Genomic DNA, 22,144 nt, shown 5'->3' on the forward strand with positions numbered 1-22,144 from the left:
CTCGGCTTTTGCATGCAGACATCTAAGCGGTGACCTATAATTCTGGTTACAGCTTTAAAAATCATGTACCAGTGCTTAATTATGACAGATGTGGTTCGTTATGTCCCAGAGCCTGAAGGTCAGCGTGGACTATTAGCTACCACCAGGGTTTATTGGTCCCCATCTTTGTGTTTCGACCTCTTACCTTCAAGGCATTGCTGAAATTAAGAAGACATAAAGACTTGATGACTTTGACCTTTGACTTCCAAATATTAAATTGTTTGTGGTCCAAGTGTATGCTTTTGGCAAATTTGAAGAAATTTCTTCAAGATGAGATGTGTTCAAAACCGAAGATTGTAGATCTACTGTTGATCTACTGGTTACATCCAAGGTACGCAGAAGAGCATCTCTGAACACAAACCAGATGGTCTAGAGCAGCAGAAGACTGCACCAGGGGCTTTTCTGTCCGGAAAGTCACATGGGCTCACCAAAACTGCACAACAGGAGATTAGAAAAGGTTGCCTTGTTTCATGGGTTTTGATTTCTGCTGTGACATCAAGATGGCAGGGTCCGAAATGGGCATAAAAGACATGAAAGCATGAATTCATCCTGCCTTGTGTCACCTTCTTGCTAGTGGTGTAATGGTCCGCCAGAGTCCGCCTTCAAAGTAAAAGTTGTGTCTCTTGAGATGTGTTGGCTGCAGCGATATATAAGAAGAGCAGAACCACGCAAATCAGCAAATTCCTTAAATATTGAACACATTTGTGTGTGTGTTTCTGTTACTTTCACACAACTAATTGCCTAATTGCCTATAGGTGCAATTGGAAAAGGGTTATGATGATAGTGAATCTATTGCATACACGGTAATAAAAACTCAATCAGCTTTGTATGTTTTATTTTGTTCATTCACAGTCTTTCTCAGTTGAATAGGTTATAATGAAACGTAAGCTGATAGTTGTGTCATTTTATACAGTCTTTTTAATGTTTTTAGCTTCGTGGGATTATAAACTGAGAAAGGGGGAAAATAAATAATGTGCGGCAAATAATCTCAGGGCTTTGGCGACATCTGCCGGTGAGTTGAACAACCTGCAGTGCGTGATGACGTCTGACCGTCAGTTTCCCAGGCAGCAGCGGCCTGAAACTTTCGTTTGGCGAAGATGGCGGAGGCGCTGTCGACAGGTCTGGGTGAAGAGAAGGAGAAGGAGGACAGCGAGAGGGAGAAGAAGGCTGCCACAGCGGGGAAGAATAAGGAGAAAGACGGAGTCACGGAGACGCTGGGATTTAACGATAAAAATGGCGCTAGCAGGGGAAAGAAGAGCAACCTGTCAGGTGAGAGCTAGCTTCGTTTCCACAGGCGCTGACTCCCAGTTTGACAGCGCTAGCTAGCAGCTGAGATAATTATTGTTTACGGCGGCTGTAGGGTGTTTTTTGTAGAGTTTCTCGAGAAGGCATGTAAAATATCAACTGAGCTTCTGCAGCTTATCGGGGCTTGCTCCGAGTTTGCACATGTTGTGGGGATGTAGCTGCAGGCAGCCTCAGCAGCTGTTTGTGAGAAACTGAGCTGGAGTAAAGTAACGAGCAGGTGGCACAATTGTGTGATATGCATCCAAATTAAACCTAGCAGGAGGATTTCTGACTGTTAGTAAGACAGCAGTACTGCATGTGATCATGCAGAAAGTCCAGGTCAGCCAGTTGGCTTCTCGTGCGGTTTGGTTCTCTGCACAGGCGCACTCGGATGAGTCGGTGGACACCGTGTGAGCCATAGGTGCACAGACACCCGTGTTGACTTGAAAGATTGCTCAACGTAATGCTTACGGCAATCATTTTTGACCCAGTTGCAAGAAGAAGAAAAAAAGGCCATGTGTTTTCAGATGATTGGCAACATAAATTGTTGTGGTTTATTCTAGTAAGATTTGTTTATTAGAAAGCGTGTACATCCCTTCCATAAAGCTCAGCTGTTTCTAAATTTTATACACTTTTCTTTCTCTGTGAATTCAGAAGGTGCACTCGCGGTCTTCTTATGTATATACTCAATATTGCTATTTTTAATGCAACTGGATAAAGATTTTTTTGACCATTCTTGGTTGCTAAACACCTACATATTTTGAACTCTGCTCCTTTTGTTCAGAAAATAAACTTTATCTATAAAGCTCCCCCCGAGCTGGAAAAAAATACAGTACTGTTTGAGCCCTTTTCATATTTGCTTCACATCAAACACTTTTTAATATTGGTCTTAGTTCACGAGAGTAAGTACAACATGCATTTTAAATTATGATTTCATTCAGTAAGGGAAAAACACTATTCAAACCTACGTGTCCTTGTGTGAAAAAATAATTCCCCTCTAAACCTGATGGCTGCGTCACCCTTGATAACACTGCAAGAACTGCAGTCAGGCGTTTGCGATAGCTGGCAAGTGTTCCAAGTGCTCTTGAGCTTCAGGGCACTGACTGCCAGACATTCTCCTCCAGGATGTTTTGGTAAAGAGCAGAATTCATGTTTCCTTTTACCCCAGCAAGTCTTCCAGGTCCTGAAGGAGCAAAGTAACCCCAGACCATCACACTACCACCACCATGTTTTATCCAGTCTCTTCTTTTTTTATTGTTGAATCATGAACTCTGACTTTAATTGAGCCAAGTGAGGCTTGCAGTTCTTCAGATATTGTTCAGGTTCTTTTGTGACTTCATAGATGAGCCGTCGATCAGCTCTCGGAGTAATATTGGTTGGCTGCCCACTCCTGGGAAGGTTCACCACTGGTCCAAGTTTTCTCCATTTGTGGATAATGGCTCTCACCATGCCTCTGTGGAGTCCCAAAGCTTTAGAAATGGCTTTGTATCCCTTTCCAGACTGCTAGATGTCAAAGACTTTGTTTCTCAGCTCTTCTTGAGTTCACGCATATAAAATATCGTTACCATAGGTTAAATTGCACTGATTTAGAAGTCAGATTAAATACCTAAATAAAAGCACTGGATGTTAATGAATGCTAATGATAGTCCATTTTAATACTAATGAAGAGGACTTCTTTTTTATTATTGGATTTATCCAAATAAAGGGAACAAAATATGCTATGAGTACTTGAAAAACCAGATGACTCTGAACAGAATACTGAGTATGCATTGTCATTATATAATGTAAAAAAGGAGCCTAATATTTAAAAAAAGAAAAGAAAAAAAGAACATAGTATAAGGTCTAAAGCCGCTTCAAACATGTAAGTGAAATAAAAAAAGTTGATATAAAACCAAGTGACCAGAACAGCTTTAACTTTCCAAACCTTAACACCTTTGGGATGAACTGGAGTTCCTACCAGGCCTGATCGAACCACGAGTGGCCAACCTCACTAATACTCTTGTGGCTAAATGGGAACAAATCCCTTCGTTCATGTTTCTAAGCTTCAGCAGAGGAGTTTAGACGGTTCCAGCAGCAGATTAGCTCGAGTAGTTTTGGTTTTAGTGTAGCCAGTTCTCATCTGATGGAATTTACCATTAAGTAAGGACTCCTCTATGTGTGCTGTGTTGATAGTGTTGTTTGTGATAGATTCAAAACACAGTAAAAATAATAATTTATTCCTGTCTGTATCTGTAGACCTGTCTCTGGTCAGATTCATAACTACTGAGCTCACCAGAGGTTACTTCCTAGAACACAACGAGGCCAAATACACCGAGCGCAGAGAGAGGGTCTACACATGCCTCCGCATCCCCAAAGAACTGGAGAAGGTGAACACACTGTACACCCCCACACTTAAAGAAAAAAAATGAAATGAAATAAACACAGTTGTAATAAATGTATTTCTCCCCTCTCTTCCTGTTTTCAGCTGATGACATTCGGCTTCTTCCTCTGTCTGGACGCCTTCCTCTATGTGTTTACGCTGTTGCCCCTCAGGGTGATTCTGGCCCTGTTGCGACTCTTCACAGTGCCATGTTGTGGTCTCAGGTAACGTATAAGCATAAGTATTAGAGTACATTTTATTATATATATAAGTATTAAAGTACATTTCCTTAACCCATCATTTGTTATTAACAGGGAATATTTTGATACATGTGCTTCTCATCAGTACAACTCCACCATCATTAAAAGTATATTTGCATAGATTGTGTTAGATGTCATTTATGTACGAGGTACAAATGTTGTGATTATCATGATTATCAGGTCCTGTGAAGTATAATGTTGGAGTAGAGCCTCAGCTCTTCATCAGTGATTTTTCTGTCTTCAAAATTGGTTAGTAAAACATAAGAAATCAGAGAATAATAGAGCAAAACAAAGTCGAAATGTCAGGCTCGACCTAGTCATTGCTGTCATGATGTTGTAAAAAAAAAAGCAAACTCTGGCTATTTACATTTACTGATTTGCAGCAATTTGAGCAAGATGAATAAAATAAAGAAAAAATTGTTTACTTTATTTACAGTCTCACTAGTTTCTTGTTTACCTGTTGTCACTGTGAGTGCACCTGCTCTCACAGATGTGGAGTAATAATAGACTCTGAATCCTGCTGTGCAATAAAAGCGTCCCAACAAGCATTACATCAGTAAACTGAACATAATGGGAGTGAGAGCAAATGGGAGGGAGACGCCGACATGGAAACCATCATGTTCGTCGGGGATTTTCAATCATGTCACCTAACTTGACCACAGTTTGCAGTTTAATAATAAACTTCTATCAACATAAAAATTAAAGCTGTTGATATGGTAAAGTTGACATACCTATAAAATGCAAAACCTTTGCCCCTATATTCCCTCGGTTATGATTGCTTTTGCATTAGGAGCTGGTTCACTGATGCTGATGTGTGACAAAGTAAACAGAAAAATGCTGAACATATTGGCCCCATTCGTCTGCTCATTGTCACCGACACCCAGTCTGGCTTTCTGAGTCAGGATTGGGCTGATATACACTCCATGTATTAGGCAGGTGCATCCCTTATTAGTCCTTTGTTGATCAGTACTAATATTACACTGTTAATCAGTTTGATTACAGTCACTTAATTTTTTGTGTTGCGTTGTGAGCACCTTTTCCAAAATCTGCATATCTTGTGATATGTACAGCGTAGGCAACATGACCCATATTTAGAGCTTCCCTGCTTTCCTCAAATCCAGAATTCTTTTTAGAAACTGTAAAGAATCAAATTGTGGTTCATTGAGGGGAGAAAAATAAAAAAAAAAAAAAAAAATATATATATATATAAGAATACAAATAAAACAGGTGCAAGGAATAAATATGTTCTGCAGTCCCACTTTAAAGGGGGCTCTGTCACCCTGGGCAAGGTCTTTGTCTGAGGCAGTGCAATGTTATTATTGACCTCCAGGGGGCAGCAGAGCTCTGAGGCAACAGCCAACTATGCTGTTCTGTTCTGGTGATTTTCTTGTGAACATTTTCCTTGTCTGTGACGTTTGTGTGTTATTTAGCGGCTCCCGCTTGCTTCAGCCAGCCCAGGTGTGCGACGTACTCAAAGGCTTTATTATGGTGCTGTGTTACTCAATGATGAGCTACGTGGATTACGCCATGATGTACCATCTCATCAGAGGACAGTCTGTCATCAAACTATACATCATCTACAACATGTTAGAGGTACACTGTGTAATCTTCCTCATTGGCCAGTTCAGTATCTAATGACACTGCACCACACATTGACTAGCTCTCCCCCGTCATCCTTCCCTTCCCTGTGTCGTCAGGTGGCGGACCGCCTGTTCTCATCATTTGGCCAAGACATACTGGACGCTCTGTACTGGACCGCCACAGAACCCAAGGAGAAGAAGAGAGCGCATATTGGCGTGATTCCTCACTTCCTTATGGCTGTTCTCTACGTCTGTATCCTCAAAAACATCACTGATATTAAAACGGTTAAAAGTTAGTCAGTTTAAAGTTGATTTGCAACATTAATCAGTTTTATCGTTCAGCAAAATGTTTTCCTGAAGTGTATTTAAAACAAATGAAATTAAAAGCTTAAATTCAGATTTTGAAACTGATAGAAAAAGGCCACATTAGAGGCAAAAGGAAAGACCTGGAAGAATAAATGCCCCCAGTGATCCCAAACAAGCGTTATTCATCACTCTGCTATTTAATCTTCCCAGTCTTCAACTTTTTTCATAAACCAAACAGTCAATCAAAGTTGAAGTAATCAGCAGCAGCAAATCTAACAGCTGTACTTCAGACTAGTAGGGAACATAAAGTCATTGCGTCAGTATTATTACAGTGCAGAAAATGTGTGTTTTTCCTCAATATGTATCCAGTTCTTCATGCCATCCTCATCATGGTTCAGGCCACAACTCTCAATGTAGCTTTCAACTCCCACAACAAGTCCTTGCTCACCATTATGATGTCAAACAACGTGAGTTTTATGCACAGACATATTACCCCGTTTAAAACATGCGGCATCTCCAGTTCAGTCCTGATGTTTTTATGTTGGGTTTTTCTTTTTTCTGCAGTTTGTTGAGATCAAAGGGAGTGTATTTAAGAAGTTTGAAAAGAACAACCTTTTCCAGATGTCAAACAGTGGTAAGTGGTGGTAAAACAGCTGGCTACGTTCCACAAAAATCAAAATTTTTGAATACTTTGTGCCTGCTCCTCTCAGTATGATTATTTAATACAAGGTAAATATGTGGAATCGAGCTCAACTGCAGTGAGCACAAAGTAGGTTAATCCTGGATTGATTTGTTTGTTTCCCATAGACATAAAAGAGAGGTTCACCAACTACATCCTCCTGCTCATCGTCTGTCTGAGAAACATGGAGCAGTTTTCATGGAATGCCGGTAACCTAATACAAAGCTTTGCAAAGAGTACTGAAAGCTATACAGCTGCATACAGATGTGCTTTATCATAGTACCCCGATTAGGTTCATAATCGGGTCTTTTCACTCTTGCTAAGTAGCTCACTGTTTTCTTTTACTACTAATACTAGATTAAATAATTATACTGATTAGATTTCAATGTGTTTGTTGTCAGACCACTTGTGGGTGCTGTTTCCTGATGTAGTCATGGTGATAGCCTCAGAGGTTGCCGTGGATGTTGTCAAGCACGCCTTTATCACCAAATTCAATGACATCAGTGCTGATGTAAGTCCTTTCTCTGTACGTTTGACGGTTTATTAACTTGGTTAAAGTGCAGTTGAGTGTTTGGCAACTAGAGGAGAAACACATTAGTTAGAACTATTGAACTATTCTATCATGTTCACCCAACAGCAATTCAGTACAATGAGAAACACAGTTTAAATCAGATAAAATAAATCTGTTAGTTAGAATGAACATCTGACAGTCTTAGCAAGCTCCGATGTGGAAAAACTTGGAATAAATCACCATAAAATGGGAAATAAGCTTAAAAGATTATTAATACAATTAAAATTGTGGACAGTTGTCTATCAGCTTCAACACAGTTCAGATATTTGTGTGGAAAAGATTAGTGGGGAGTGTCACTATTCTAGGTATAAAAAACATTTTAATGGGATATTTTCTCATTTATGTCTTAGATCTATTACTTTCTACATTTGGATGTGCTTTTGCGCATATAAGCACATCTAAATATTGGTATAGTGTCACCATGTATCAGCTGAACTTAGAAATGGGCTGCAGTTTTATTTATATATTCTTGGCATCATTAAACATCTGCTGCAGTGTACAGAGAAAAACCAGTGCACTATGATAATTAAGTTGTAGAGCTTCTTTTTCCTCAGTTATGGGCATTTCTCTTCAAAGGACGTCAGGGATCTTTTGGAAAACGTGTCATACCTGTGAGGTTAGATTTAGTATATGGGGAGTACAGACACAGCCTCGCAGATGGCCAGTTTAACCTGACACAAGGTTTCTCCAGGCAGTAACTGGGGATATGAAGGGGTTGGACCTGTGACACCATGGTCAGTACAACCTGTATATTACTTAACATCAGAGAGAATCTGTGCTTTGACAATAGTTGCATCAGAAAAGAAAGCCAACTAAGCGGTCAACAAAACAAATTTGAGAGTAATGTGCAGAATTTCAGTTGTATATGCAGGAAAAATGCTTACAGTGAGTAATGTAATGATGCCACACTAACAGGCTAACACGCATAGCAGCAACTAAGTTTGATCTGCTCTATTTTAGATTTGATATATGGTCCTATGGCAAGAGCTTAGTTTAATGCACACTGATCCAAGTGAAAATGCTTCCACTGTTTTCAATTGAAGAAACAAACTTCACCATTCAAACAGTGTAACCCATTTTACAATGTTGTGATCTCACAGCAAAACTAACAGCAGTGATAGAAATTACTTTAAGGAACTGAAATGATGGTGCATATTTTTCTGTCATGTTTAGGGTTATATACATGTTAAATCTAGTTTTGTGTTTCAAAACATAATAGGTAAAATATTTAGTATTTACCATATGGACCTCAAATTAAGATGATCTAGAACAATAACAGGATTAGAGTTCTGGTCACTTGACCCATATAAAATATGTTATATTGTAGTATTTCATGATTTACAAATCTGTGTATTTTCACTTTGTTGGTCTCTTTAGCACTATTGTTATACTGTTAGAGAATCATCCACCTGCAAGAGAAACCGTCAGCAGGCCCATTTTTTCCTTATCAATTTCTCACTTCCTTCCCTCATGAGTCGCCTTTCTCTTTGATTTTCCTCCAACGAGTTGTAACTATGCTTATGTAACAGAAAGCAGCCCCACAGGAAGGGATTAACCCCTTTATCCCCAAACTGTCAAACCTAATCACACAAACCTCACTCACATTGTAAGTGTTCAAGTACCTGTGAGTCCATACTAATCCACGTTTAATCCGCACACACACATTTTTGCTTCTTTTCGGCTTCATGAATTTACCTTTACTGTGCTTTCACGTCGCATTCATGCACCACAGTAAAGAACAAGCAGGTAAACCAATTATGAGACTTGCAGTAAACAAGTTAACATTTGTTACGTCACCACGACAAGGCAGGCGCTCTACTCAGTAGCTTATTTGTTTTATATTTTGATGTTTCTCTTGTATCGGTTGACACGTTGCCTCTGTCTCAGGTATACGGGGAATACAGAGCCAGCCTCGCCTTTGACCTAGTCAGCAGTCGGCAGAAAAATGTGAGTGAAGCGGCTCAAATCACAGTAATTTAGGAAAATACAAATAAAAGGACAAGGTGCAGTTTGTGTTTTCTCTAATGAAAGACAACATTTTCTTCTGTATGACACTACATATCATCTTATTTCCTCTTTTTTTATTATATATACTAGTCCAAAAACAAAAGGCAGGTTAGCGTTTTGAATAGATTTCATAAACCCTCACTATAATACAAGGTATGGCCTGGACTGCATATTCAGTGCCTGAGTAAGTTGAGGGATGTCTCTCCATTCCTGAGTGCAGGCTGCAGCTGTGCACTGCTTACTTGTTGCGGCTGCCTCTCATGAATTTCAACACAGCATGTCCCCGGCATGCTCAGTAGGAGACCTTTTGGGACTAAATCCTGACTGGCGCCAGGACATGCTCCTGATCTACTGGCCACTGTGTGCCGGTAACAGCTGTAGGGTGGGTTGCTGCCGCAAGAATGGCACCGGTGCAGGTTGGGGCGCCTCATCTTGGTACCTCTGTCCGGTCACATTTCCACCACACTCAGAAGAGCTCAGACATGCGTGCCAGCATCCACCATTGCCAGTAGCCCTGCCTCATACACCTTGATTCAGTTGCAGCATGATACACTGATGACGGTGTTGTGCATATGTCCTTTTCTGTTATTGCTATTCACCTCTGATCATAACATCTGATAATTATTGATTCTGATCCATCAGTCGGTGAGTAACGTTTAAACAGTGAATGAGGAACGTGTTGAAAGCACATCCAGCAGTTTTTCCTGATTTTTAGCTTATGATTTCATTAAAAGAATGGACTGAGTTATCCATGAGTAAAACTGTGCTGCTTGTTGATGTTTTACATAACAATGTGTTAACTGTGTCTCCAGGCGTACACAGACTACAGTGACTCAGTATCCAGGAGAATGGGCTTCATCCCGCTTCCTTTAGCGCTGCTGGTCAGTCGTTCTTTCACAGGATGGCTTTTGATATTGAGATGTTTGCTCCCACGTTTGCTTGCTTATAAATGTGACGATGTTTTTTTCAGCTGATCAGAGTGGTGACCAGCTCAGTGAAGATCCAGGGGTCGCTCTCGTTTATGTGTGTGCTGCTGTTTTACTTGGGGTAATTGGCCAACATGTCTTCATCATTTTTGATTATTTTCTTGACACTGTTTGTTTTCATGTTCACGTGACTTTTGCCTGTCTGTGTGAGCAGGATGATCACTCTGAAGGTTCTCAACAGTATCGTTCTCCTGGGAACTTCCTGTGTGTTTGTCAAAGAGGCCAATATGGAGGAAAAGCTCTTTAACCCTCCGCCTTCTGTCGCCTCCAGCCGTGCAAACTCTAGAGCTCACCGGACAAAACATGTTCACGTTTCACCGCAGCAAGGTAGCTCAGTCACTCTGTCTCACTGTCTCTTTTCCTGAGTTTAACTGCTGCTAAAAACTCTTAACTTGCTTTATAACAGAATCCACAGCTGACAAAGGAGAAACTTCTCTGCCGTCAGACATCTGTCAGCCCACCAACACAGCAGAAAACGCTGCCCCCTCCTTCCCGAAGAGTGACTCAGACACATTCCTGACGACTCCTGACGAGGAGGACGATGACAAAATCATCAACGCTGACACGGGACTGGAAGGAGGCGGACTTGCACACCGACCACCAAAGAAAGACCTGCTGGAGATAGATCGCTTCACCATCTGTGGCAACCGAATAGACTGAAGGACCAGTGTAGCAATCCTGGCAACACTACAGGGTTCAGGGATCAGACATGGGTCATGGAGCATGCCCAGACCGTACTTACTTTTGTGCACCTGACCCCTCAAGTATTTATTTATTTATTGACTGACAAAACCAGCAAAGGCATAAAGCTGTTACTACAAGCATCCGAGGTGGCATCAGACGTTTCCAGCTGGTCCTGCGTGTGTCTGATGAGCCAAGCGGGCTCTGGCACTGGGTCAGAGGCCTGGCGGTGACGCACTCGCTGATGAAGACAGCATGTAAAACACGGGAGGAGCAGACTACAGAGAGAAATCTGCGTATGTCAAATCACGTGTGTTCAGAAGCACAATCAGTAAGAAGCTGTTTTTAGAAAGAACAAAAGTTTTTACTAGTTTTTTTTAATTATTCCAAAAAAAAAAAGGCTGATGATATTTGAAATGAAGTTTTTATGACAGGTTTCAAATCTTTTTTCTAAATTGAATCACAATCACATGGAAGGATTCAAATCATGAAGTTATTCTGCAGACAGAAGCTCTAACACACACACACAGAGGTTGATCTGAGGTGATGAGGTGAGTTGCAGTCCCAGCAGGTTAAATATGGCAGCAGTGACACTAAGAATGGCTTTGCTTGGCTGCATCAGCTTCAGTTGTAATGTTTGGTTTGGTAACTTAAGAGATATAAAAAGTTGGAAGGCTTAATGTCATTTGTGTTGGTATTACCTTAAAGCACTGAGATGATGGTGCAGATTTGTATTTATTTTGAGATGGCCTACCAGGCCTGACAGGTGTGACTTATTTATGTGCTTAATTTGTACCTTTTTCATTGAAGCATGTGGCCTACAGATAATAGTGGCGACACATCACAGCCATATAACATTTTCTTCTGTTTGCTTTTTGATGTTGGAAACTGATCTGACATGTTTTCTCATTCCTCGCTATCTGAGTGAGAGTGGATGTGAAAATCACATGAAATGCTTCATTGTATGCTGATTTCTTCATAATCCAGGCCAAAACTAGCTTGTCAATGAACAAAGTGCAGGTTTTCTGTGTTGAAGCTAGTTTATATCTTTTTATGCAAAACGATGGATTAAGATTTTTCTGGGGAAGGAAGTAAAGAGTTATTACAAGGATGGGTTCTGGCTGCGTGGAAAGAGAATTGCAACTTGGACTTGCTACATCTTTGACTCAAAGGTCTGAGCAGGAGGAACGCAGGACTAAAAACTGATCAGGCACAGTTCGGTCCTTAATTTGCTGGACAGTGACACAGTTTTTGTAGTTTGAGTGGATTTAAATCAAACAGTGAAGATGTGACTGAAGTGCAGACTTCAAACCTCAGTTCAAGGGGATTTACAAAAATGATCCATTAACTGTTTGGGAATTAGAGACATTTTTATGCAATACTTATACAAATTATAGACCCAACTGTTGAACAAGATTTTTTATCTTAACTGAGACCAGTGAGGGTCCATGAGGGGCACAGCCAGGGGTCAAGTCCAGTCTCACTACAGGATCATGGTCCGTACAGTGGAAAAAAATAGCTGTATACTGCTGGAAGGAGGAGTGTGAATGCAGCATTAGTGTGTGTGTGTGTCATATGTGAGGTATTTTTCAGCATGTGGATGGATCTCTACCTAAAAACGGACAGTGTATGAGTTTTTTTTTTTTCTCTTCCATGTACAGCTCATTCGTGTAATGTATCTCCTTACGTGGTAGAAGGAGAATAAAACAAGACTGTTTTGTAAGTTTCTGGTGTGATTTTGTGTGTGCGCGCATGCTTTTCAGTGAAAGGAGTCGATGCCCTCCCTGTTAACCAGGCAAACACTGCAGCCCACTGTTCCCCTTGAATGGACATTTAGAGGGGGTGTATGTCATCACACACAGGGGTAGGGTGGGGGCTTTTTGCCAAAGGTCCAGATCACATAAATGGTCTGGCTACACGACATCCCTGATTGTGTCGACATATTTCAGGTTTTTCCACATTTAACCCATCCGGTGCCACATAAAAGCTGCATGTGAGATGAGAGAGGACGAAAGAGAGCACTTACTCATGAAGCCATCAAAGCGGTTTTTAAAGGCTTAACCAGACTATACTGTTTCCGTTAAACTCAATGCTTTGTTTCCACACTTTCTTGCCAAGTCAAACCTTGCATCTTTTGCCAGATGTTCCCGTTGCTGAACTATCTAACAGACAACTGCTAAGTGTCCAGACTCACTTTTACTCACAGAGGCCCAAGGTGTAGCCAAGTCAAACAGTATTTAAAACAAGATTATTCTGAACTTCTGAATCATGCAAAGCTACTTTAGCAGGCTCAGACTAAATGTATCAAGCTTGAAACACGTTCATACACAAAAATATCTCCCCATGAACCAAACCCTTCAAAATGATGATTGTTGGATCAACTGCAGGGTCAAAAAGCTCAAAATTTATACCAGTTGCGTTATTGGCTCAGATGTTGGAAGCAGAATTTTAATTCCTGAGAGAAAAAGAACACAAACCAAAGCCAAATAGTAAGACAGTATGAATAGCAGAGGCAAGATTTATGATTTTTTTTTAAAAACATTTTTGGTTTTTATTCACTCATTTTGTTATTTTTAGTTAACAAAAATCTCCACACCTCGTTATATTTTACTGTATTGACTCTGTCCTGGACAAACAAACAGCCTGCTTAAATCCACCTTTTGGTTTCCTGTTGTGAAGTCAGCGGGCGTGCTCAGCTGACCCTCTCTGAACCTCTGCTTGAACAGTACACCTGGGGATGAGAGAGAGAGAGAGAGAGAGAGAGAGAGGGTGACAGGTGGCTGGTCAGAGCGGTGTCGCGCGCCACAGATGCTCCCGACCAGCTTTCAAACGCGCGCGAGCGTGCTCGAGCCTTTTACGTGCACGCGAGATTAGGCTGCTCGCAGGACGAAGCCGGTGAGAATGTGTGAGCGCTCGTCTTCGGCCGCCGGAGCCCCGGGAAGATGTCGGTGATGACTCCGTACCGGGAAACCCGTAGCTAACGGCTGCTACTCCTGCGACCATTGGATGTTGTTTTTAAAACTTTTCCTTAGGACGGTTGTTTTTGCGGTGTGGGGATAAAAAAACACCACCCGGAGGGACAGGTGTCACCCCCCTTCTCCCTCCAGTTTTGTGTTTCCTTTCCCCCTCATACTTTTTTTTTTTTTTTTGGAAACCGAGTAGGACCTTGGGGAGCCATGCTGTGGACACGCTGGCTCGTGCTGCTGCTCTGCTGGGGGGCCACAGGCAGCGAAGAGCAGGCGGATGAGAGGGGCGCGGTACCGGCTGAGGTCCGGTCGGACTCCCGCAGAGAGCGCTCACCTCCGCCGGTGGAGCCGCTGGATTTTGGGTTTGTACCCGCGGCGGTTTACGACACCCACGCTTATTACGAGCCAGGGAGCATGGGGATCCTCTTCCATATGGTCCACGCGTTTCTCTACATCATTCAGCCGAACCCCTTTCCCAAAGGTGAGATTACCGACACCTCCCCACCCGTGTTTCCTATTCCCAGGACGTTGTCTTTACGGTGCACCACCGTGGCCTAGTTCAACTTCAACGTTAGTGCGGCTCGAACAGGTGCGACCAATCACATTTAATTAGGCTACCTGAGGAGAAAGTTCAGCAAGTATTTTTAGCACCCGGTTTATAATCTGTTATTTACAGCAGCAGAACTCGTTATGACCACAAACTTGACTCAACCTTACTTGTCATCCAGATGCTGCTGTACAGATGCTCAGTATACATATGTTTATGCATATCTGTCTATATATGAAATACAAGTCCACAGTCCATTTATGTAAGAAGTGCATTACTTGTCAGTGTAATCACAGTCACAATCACAGGACATGAGACAGAGAGATACTTTATTGTGTGCAATAAGTGTGCAATTGTGGTGGAAAAGTGTACAATTGAGAATGTGTGTATGCAGGGTTTCTCTTGGCTGAAAGCAGGCTTTCAGGGATGAAACTCTATTAGTCTGCATATGAATAAGCTAATTCGTTTGCATAACCTTACTTAATAGATGTCTATGGATTTTTCTCGTATTTTTATCCATTTGAAAATCAAAAAAAATGTTTTCTGATTGGGTAAATTCAACCACATTTTAAAAAAACTAATTATAAATAGATACAGCTATATTAAACATATTTTTACATGAAAGAAAAATATTGATATGCATTTCAATATTAAAGCAAGTAAGTAAAAAAGAAAAAAAGTGGACCATTGTTTTTCCATTTAAAGGTCTGGGTCCACACAAGCTATAATTAATGTGAGAATCTAAAAATATATATATCCTGATTAAACAAAGACATTTATTTTTAGACTTTGATTCTCCTCACTGCCCACGTTGATGCCATGATTTGTTTTAAGGCATTGAACGTCAGGCAGCTCACAAATCACTCACTTGGCTTAGAGGTCGGGGACCTGACTGGACTGTTGTACGTCATAAACCAAATGGCAAAGTCCAAATAAACAGTAATAACATCAACAAGGCTGCTGTGGCGCGAGTTATTTGTGCTGTGCTGCTGTGTCTGTAACCCTAAACCCAGAGGTAAACCTGTGCCATGTCATCGTTATCTAATTTTAACACTGCTGCCACTCCCCCCCCCCCCCCCCCCCCCCCCCCAAAAAAAAAAAAAAAAATTAAAATCCCTCAAACTCAAAGAGCACAAAGGGGGTGGTATGCTGTGATGATATGCGATTGTTGAGCAGCTTAAAGGGATCCGTAGCTGTCATGAATGATCTCCTGCAAGCCCATGCTCCAGGTGATTCATAGGTGATCACAGGATCAATAAAAACAATGTATGTTGCTCTGTTGTCTTTGTGATGAAGGCCAGTAAGTAATCCAGTGATCACATCCCATCAAAAACAGTTTGTTTATGTGTTGTATGTGCAACTATGGGTGGTCACGTTGGTTGATGACACACAGCAATTGGATTGAAGGTTTTAAGTTGCTGCCATTTCGGTGTCCAGGGTTAGGGCCGCTGGCTGGCTAATCAATTAGCAGATCTGCGATTAAGGGAAGCTTTCCCAGTCACCTGCATCACAGCATAATACCTTAATCCGCTGCACCATATGCTGCTATTCCATTCCAGTATGACTCACTATCACACACACACAGGTAGCCCACCTGGATGCCACATCATCTCCCTGTACGTATATGTATAAATGCTTTACACGACCTGAGCCTGGTAGACAGTGGCAGGTGCATGTGTTCATTTGTGGTGAATGCAACACTGTCAAGCAAAACTGTTATGAACATTAAATCAGAAGAAGGTGCCATATATATGTTTTGTTCATTTGCTTCTAAAGCTTCCAATTTCAAGCTTACAGTAGGGGAAAAATTATTGAACACGTAAATATATTTCTAAAGGAAATTCTCACAAGATGTCTGTAACAACCCATCCAGCCCACACATGCAATGAAATCAAACCATAGATGTACATAAATTATGTGTAATAATGAGAAATGACAGAGAAAAGGACATGGAAAGTCATGACACCAGCTGAAATTTGTCAGTACTTACATAAATGATATTGATTGGCCACCTGGTTCAATCCTATCTGAAGTGCCATAAAAAGCTGTCTCATTACTAAGGTATCATACAAGAAATATGTCATTATGGGTAAAACTAATGAGCTCTCTCCGTGAGCACTGTTGGGGCCGTAATCAGGAAGTGAAAAGAACATAATTTCACTATGAAATTGCCATGACCAGCTACTCCCTGCAAGATTTGGGACAGAAGAGTGAAAACAAATATCAGAAGAGTTGTCTATGAGCCAAGGACCACTTGTGGAGAGCTACAAAAAGACCTGGAATCAGCAGTAGGGCTGCTCGATTATGGCAAAAATGATAATCACGATTATTTTCACTGAAATTGAGATCACGATTATTTGACGATATTTATTTAACCCTTTAAGACCTACTATAGAACCAAGTCCACCAGAGCTTATATTATTTTTATTTATTTTTTTTTACATGCTGTAGTGCCATTTGTGGGAGCATTTCAAGTTGCTATACATCAATACAACTGTTATAGCCCATATTTTAATAATATGTATGCATTAAGTGCATAGTAATTACATAAAATTCAAAAAAGTGCAATAAACTACAAAAAAATTTGAAAATCGCTTTTGTTTTGTTTACATATATTTCTACTTGGAGAAGTTTAAGAGGTTTATCCCTCAAAACTTTAAATACAATAAAGTTGCAAAAAATAGTTTACAACAACAGGAAATTTATTTTGAGTGTCTTCATAGTTTTATTTTGGAGATACAGCAATTTTTATATACTGCAGGAAAAACAAAAAACAATCCTATGATGCAGATTTGCAAAGAAAACAGCATGTGCATCATTTCACTGTGGGAAGTGTTACGAACAGCTGATAGGAACGGCGAAGCGTGTTTCTGGAATATTATGTTTTTGTTCATGCAAGCGCTTTTTATGCAATTTTTGCAAAGCTATATGTGGAACGAAACCGTGACCGAGGACAAGCTGATGGCATCAGATGTAAGTACAACTCCTCCGGTTTCATATGCAAAACAAATTATTGCGCTAGCTTACACGGTTCAGGTTCTACAGGGATTTAAAAATAGTTACGCAAAACGGAGCGTGCTGCTCTGACCGGCTTTAAAGGGTTAACAATGACTTTAAAAAAATAATATAAAATAGTGTGCAACACCACTGAAGTTTTTTTTTTTTTAAACTCTCTTTTCAACCAACGGCAGTCACTCTCCAAATAACTTCTGCTTAGCTTTCCGAGCTTCCCTCGGGTCCTCTTAATCAGCGGTCTCCACCCTTTTTTGCGCCACGGACCGGTTTATGCCCGACAATATTTTCACGGACCGGCCTTCAAGGTGTCGCGGATAAATGAGGGAGGGGCTAATAATCGGCTCAGTCATTTTTAATGATCGTTGAAAGCCCAGATCGTAATCGTGATTAAAATTCGATTAATTGAGCAGCCCTAATCAGCAGGTACAATTGTTTCAAGGAAAGCAATAAGTAATGCACTTGACTGTATGCACACTCACCTTGCAATACTCCATTCGCAAAGAAAAGGCATGCTGAAGCATGTATGCAGAACAACATTTAGACAAGCCTGTAAAATACTGGGAGAATATAGTCTGGTCAGATTAGACTACGATTGATATCACTGGAGGCCATAATACACAATGTTCAGAGGTCAAAAGGAAGTGCATATCACCCCAGAAACACCATACCAACAGTGACGTTTGGAGGTGGGAGTATCACAGTGTATGGCCGTTTTCCAGCCTATGGCACTAGCACACTTCGTCTAATTGAAAGAAGGATGAATGGAAAAATGTGATGAGACATTCTTGATAAAAAATCTTCTTCCGTCTACCAGGAAATGACATTTCAGGACATTTGAAAGACATTTCAGGAAGCAATGATCACAAACACAGCCATGAAACTCTCAGCTGGTTTCAGAGGAAGAAAACAAAGCTACTAGAATGACCCAGCCAATCTACAGAAACAAATAAAACTCAGAGTTCATAGAATGGGTCCACGAAACCTCCAGGATTTGAGGACTGGCTGTAGGGAAGAACTGGCTAGAATCACACCCGAGCAGTGCATGCGGCTAGTTTCTCCATACATCGTGAAGCTGTGATCACCAACAAAAGGTTTAGTACGAAGTATTAAATACATTTCATTAAACACTTTTTCCTGTGTCGTTTCTCATTATTACATGTCACTTAATTTATAGACATCTATAGCTTGATTTCCTTGCATGTGTGGATTGGATGGGTTGTTACCGACATTAAGTGATCATTTCATGTCAATATCACCTTTAGAAATACATTTACTTAGAAATTTACCGATGTGTTCAATAATTTTACCCACTGTAAATGCTTTACACATCCTGATCCTCTGAGGTAGTGACCAGTGCATGTGTTTGTTTCAGGTGGTTGCAAAGCTGCCACAATCCCTAAATCAAGAGAAGGTTCAATAAAATACATATTTTTAAGCCTCCACGAAATATTTTCTCATAAGAAACGATAATTAACGAATATTCCTTTATCCTTAAAAAAAACATATTAACTGATGTCATGATATGCAGATAACCTTGATATTTAAACCTAAAAATGTGAAAAAATTATAATATGGTTATATTAATTGTAATATTATAAATAAATAATCCAGTAGTGTTGCTTGAATTCCAGAATCCCTTCCATCTTCCTTCACTGAAATTTGAATGATATTAGTTTTTACAAATCAAAAGAGAGACAAAACATAAAAGAACTTTAAGATACATTGATTTTTCTTTTTTTTTTTTACATTTCTATGGACTTGAGAGATACTGATAGCTTTACTCCCATGTGGGTTAGTTGAGGGTAGTCTAATTTTTGGTATTAGCGATCCCTACATTCAGATAAATTGCTTTTAACATAAGTTATGAACCAGGCTAATTTCATTAGCCTTTTGTATAATTTTTTTTCATGTACTAATAGAAGGAAGTAATAAAAATAATGTGCCGAGAGGCTGAAAAAGTTTGTCTTAAACAAAATAAAGTCCTAATAAACATAAAAATTTATGTTCATCTGAGAAACGTGTTTTTCACATACTTGGATGTGTTATGACGTTACAGTTGAAGTAATACAGTTGTGTAGTGTTTTGTGGTCTTTCCACATGCAAACACCTTTTATGTTTGCACAGCTACAGTTAAAGACTGTAGCACATCTGCTGTGTGGTCAAAAGAAACACCACATGTGATCTGAGTTGAAAGCTATTTGAAAAAATGAATTATTAGTAGTAGTATCTGTAAAGCTTATACATTTAATTTTTTAAAATAAAATACTGGCAAGTATTTCCCTGTATTTTTCCAAAGTGAGAATTGCCAGGAAAGCAAGGGGTGGGAATCAGTCTGGTTATGAATGCATCTTGATACAGCAATGGGACTGAAAAATCTGAATTCAAAGAGTAAGAGGTGTGGTAAACATTGTATAACTAACTGTATAACAACTAAAAAGAAAAAAAAACTCTTAAAATGCCAAAAGTATTTTTCAACTGTGTGGGGTAATCAGTCTGTTCACTGAGTGAGACAGCTGAATTAATTTGATTTATTGGCAATCTGATTCACTGATTCACTTCCTCCTGCCTGCTTGTTCTTCGCCTCCGTTCAGAGCAGTTGACAACTTTTTGAGTAAGTTTACATTGTTCCATGGAGTCCTGCACTAAACTCTATGTGTCCAGGTTTTCTGTTGTGCTGCAGTGCATGCTTATGTGCTCAGCTTAGATGCGGTCATCGTTAGTTGTTGCAGAGGTGGCAGGTTTGTGTTCGGCTGCAGTGTTAAAGATGAGATTTGTCAGGTCTGTCAGAACATTGAAAATTAATCAGTAAAGAGTTAATCAGTGTAATGTGGCACAGTTATCAGACTGTGTCCAAATCCCCATAAATCCCCTCACTTTGTAAATTTCATTTATTTTTGGCGATTCCAGCAGAACTGTTTGCATATGAGTGTTAGCAGAGAATAAAACATGTGTGCTTAGGTTCAGCGGGGTATCAGCATTTCCTGACACTGGGTTTCCTCTGGGACTCACTCATCCCTTTTTCCACTAACAGTGAAGAAGCATTTTGGGCTCTTTCACTGAGTGTGGAGGCAGCGTCTTATCCCTCTGATACACACAGGCTGGATTAGAGGATTAGCATCCACGGGCTAATGCTAACACTGTCCTGCTACCACTGCTGCAGATGGCATTGTCACACACACACTCACAACTTTGGGTAAATACATGCACAGGCGTGTGCACACACAAATACCGAAAGTGGGTCATAGTCCTGGTGTTTGTCTGCTTGCCTTAATTACTGTGATTGGTTGTGGGAATGTTTACCAAGCGTCTTAAATTAGATCACTCTGAAGAGGAACTCGCACATTTTGGAGAATGAAATTATTTAAAATCCTGCATTTTAGCATCTGAGACTGTAGACACATTTTCTGCAGTTTCTGTACGCCTCTTATGTATATTAACAAAAATAATTATTTCCAAGCACCGTGTTTGTGAATATTAGCTGATGTTCTTATCTTTGAATGTTTGGGCAGCTGGATATCGACAGCTATTTAAATAAATTAGCTTTTTTTTTAAACTTTTCTTTTAAGGCCATCCATTTTCTTGACTTCTCATCTAATTCTGTAACACAAGAAGCAACCTTTAGAACAAGCCTTTTGAAGGGCTGGCATACACACAGAGACTGACAACCATTAATGTGATGATTCACACCTATGGCCAGTTTATAATCACCAATGCAAGTCTTTGATCTGTGGGAGGAAACCAGCTTTTATTCATAATTTCACTTGATAATTGAGTTCATCAAGGAAATGTTGAGTAATACATTTTAAATTCAAATTCTTTGTCTTCATTTCTCATCTCTTCAAATGTGAATCTGAAACAGGTCTGAGTGTGTTGTACAAAAGCATAAAAAGACATGGCACATAATCCTCTTAGTAGTTTTGCTGTAGCAAACAGTTGGCTCTGACTTCCTTTAGTGTCTCATGCTGACATGAAGTACAGCGCTTAATGGATTGTGTAACACTCATCATTTATTGAAAGTAACAAAAGTTCTCTGTTTTTGGAAGATCTTATATCACGATAGCAACACCTTTTCCATTGCAACCCAGGCACCGATGCACTTATATGCAGTAAATGAGCGCTTTTGAATTTCAGGGACTCAAAAGGAAAAGAAATTGAATCAAGTCAGCGTCTGTCTATATGTTAGCTCTTGGTAGCTGCTAATATTGGAAGCAGCTGTTCCTAAAGTGGGGGTTGGTCAGGATGAAGGAGTTGGATAATAAATCTTGGGGGAAAAGACAAGAAAACATGGTTGGGACTGATTACATTTCTTATTGCAGATTTCCACTATAGTCGTCTTATTCACCAAGCAAAAGTATATAATACTAACAAGCGCTTGACAAGCTTGGATTGCTTTAGATGGCTAAATTTAAAAACCCTCTGATCAAAAATAAAAAACTTTCATACATAATGGTGAACGTGAGTCTATTATTTTGTTAACTGCAACACAAAGGCAAACAGTTATGAATAGAAACTGACTAATATAGTCGTTAAGTGTATGATTCATGCATGCAAATGTCTCCTAAAAGCATCAGAGGTGGTGGTTGGGTTGCATAAGATTTTGCCCACATCTTCCAGTAATCTCTCAGAGCAGGTCAGTGTAGAGGATTGTGTTTACCTACATTTACAGATTACAGTAAGATGGTTGTAAATTCTGATTTGTAGATCAGATTAGCTAACTAGAGGGTTTATTTTTAGATTTTTATTTTTATTATAATTTATTTCTGATCTTACCTGTGTCTTTCTTGCAGTTCTGATGCACAACTGCCTTTATAGTGTAAGAAAAACACTCAGGCCAGGCTGGGATTTATTGAAATGTCTTTAATTA

At 40.1% G+C, this 22,144-nt stretch overlaps 2 protein-coding genes across 7 annotated transcripts in view; both read left to right on the forward strand.

Moving 5' to 3' along the window:
* The first annotated feature begins 1,122 nt into the window (after positions 1 to 1,122).
* On the forward strand, positions 1,123 to 12,410 carry tapt1b (transmembrane anterior posterior transformation 1b). Its single transcript, XM_085355779.1, has 14 exons — positions 1,123 to 1,308; positions 3,559 to 3,689; positions 3,788 to 3,906; positions 5,373 to 5,535; positions 5,640 to 5,775; positions 6,198 to 6,295; positions 6,393 to 6,462; positions 6,636 to 6,716; positions 6,909 to 7,018; positions 8,966 to 9,025; positions 9,898 to 9,966; positions 10,056 to 10,132; positions 10,226 to 10,398; positions 10,478 to 12,410. The coding sequence occupies exons 1-14, from the start codon at positions 1,137 to 1,139 to the stop codon at positions 10,729 to 10,731; spliced, it is 1,713 nt and encodes a 570-aa protein (XP_085211905.1). The 5' UTR covers positions 1,123 to 1,136; the 3' UTR covers positions 10,732 to 12,410.
* A 1,141-nt stretch (positions 12,411 to 13,551) lies between these two features.
* The window catches only part of prom1b (prominin 1 b), a 30,042-nt gene continuing 21,449 nt past the window's right edge, over positions 13,552 to 22,144 (forward strand). For 3 of the 6 annotated variants that reach the window (XR_014906278.1, XR_014906277.1, XR_014906279.1), the window contains exon 1: positions 13,552 to 14,199. Coding sequence is in view for 2 of the 6 variants with exons in the window: in XM_085356871.1 (XP_085212997.1) it covers positions 13,929 to 14,199 (271 nt within the window). In the remaining 4 variants the exon portion in view is untranslated. The remainder of the gene's footprint in view (positions 14,200 to 22,144) is intronic. The other 3 variants (XR_014906280.1, XM_085356871.1, XM_085356870.1) reach the window with 1 other exon arrangement.

The sequence above is a fragment of the Diplotaxodon limnothrissa genome, linkage group LG6 (assembly GCF_057381915.1).
Source record: "Diplotaxodon limnothrissa isolate DT_005_m linkage group LG6, D_limnothrissa_male_GT1.1, whole genome shotgun sequence".
NCBI lineage: Eukaryota > Metazoa > Chordata > Actinopteri > Cichliformes > Cichlidae > Diplotaxodon > Diplotaxodon limnothrissa.

What these genes read in the sequence shown, in the direction of transcription:
- tapt1b (XM_085355779.1), top strand. Translation starts at nt 1,137, where the DNA reads ATGGCGGAGGCGCTGTCGACAGGTCTGGGTGAAGAGAAGGAGAAGGAG. An exon ending in TCAATGACATCAGTGCTGAT is followed by an intron (nt 7,019 to 8,965) that starts GTAAGTCCTTTC and finishes CCTCTGTCTCAG; the next exon opens with GTATACGGGGAATACAGAGC. An exon ending in TCAGCAGTCGGCAGAAAAAT is followed by an intron (nt 9,026 to 9,897) that starts GTGAGTGAAGCG and finishes CTGTGTCTCCAG; the next exon opens with GCGTACACAGACTACAGTGA.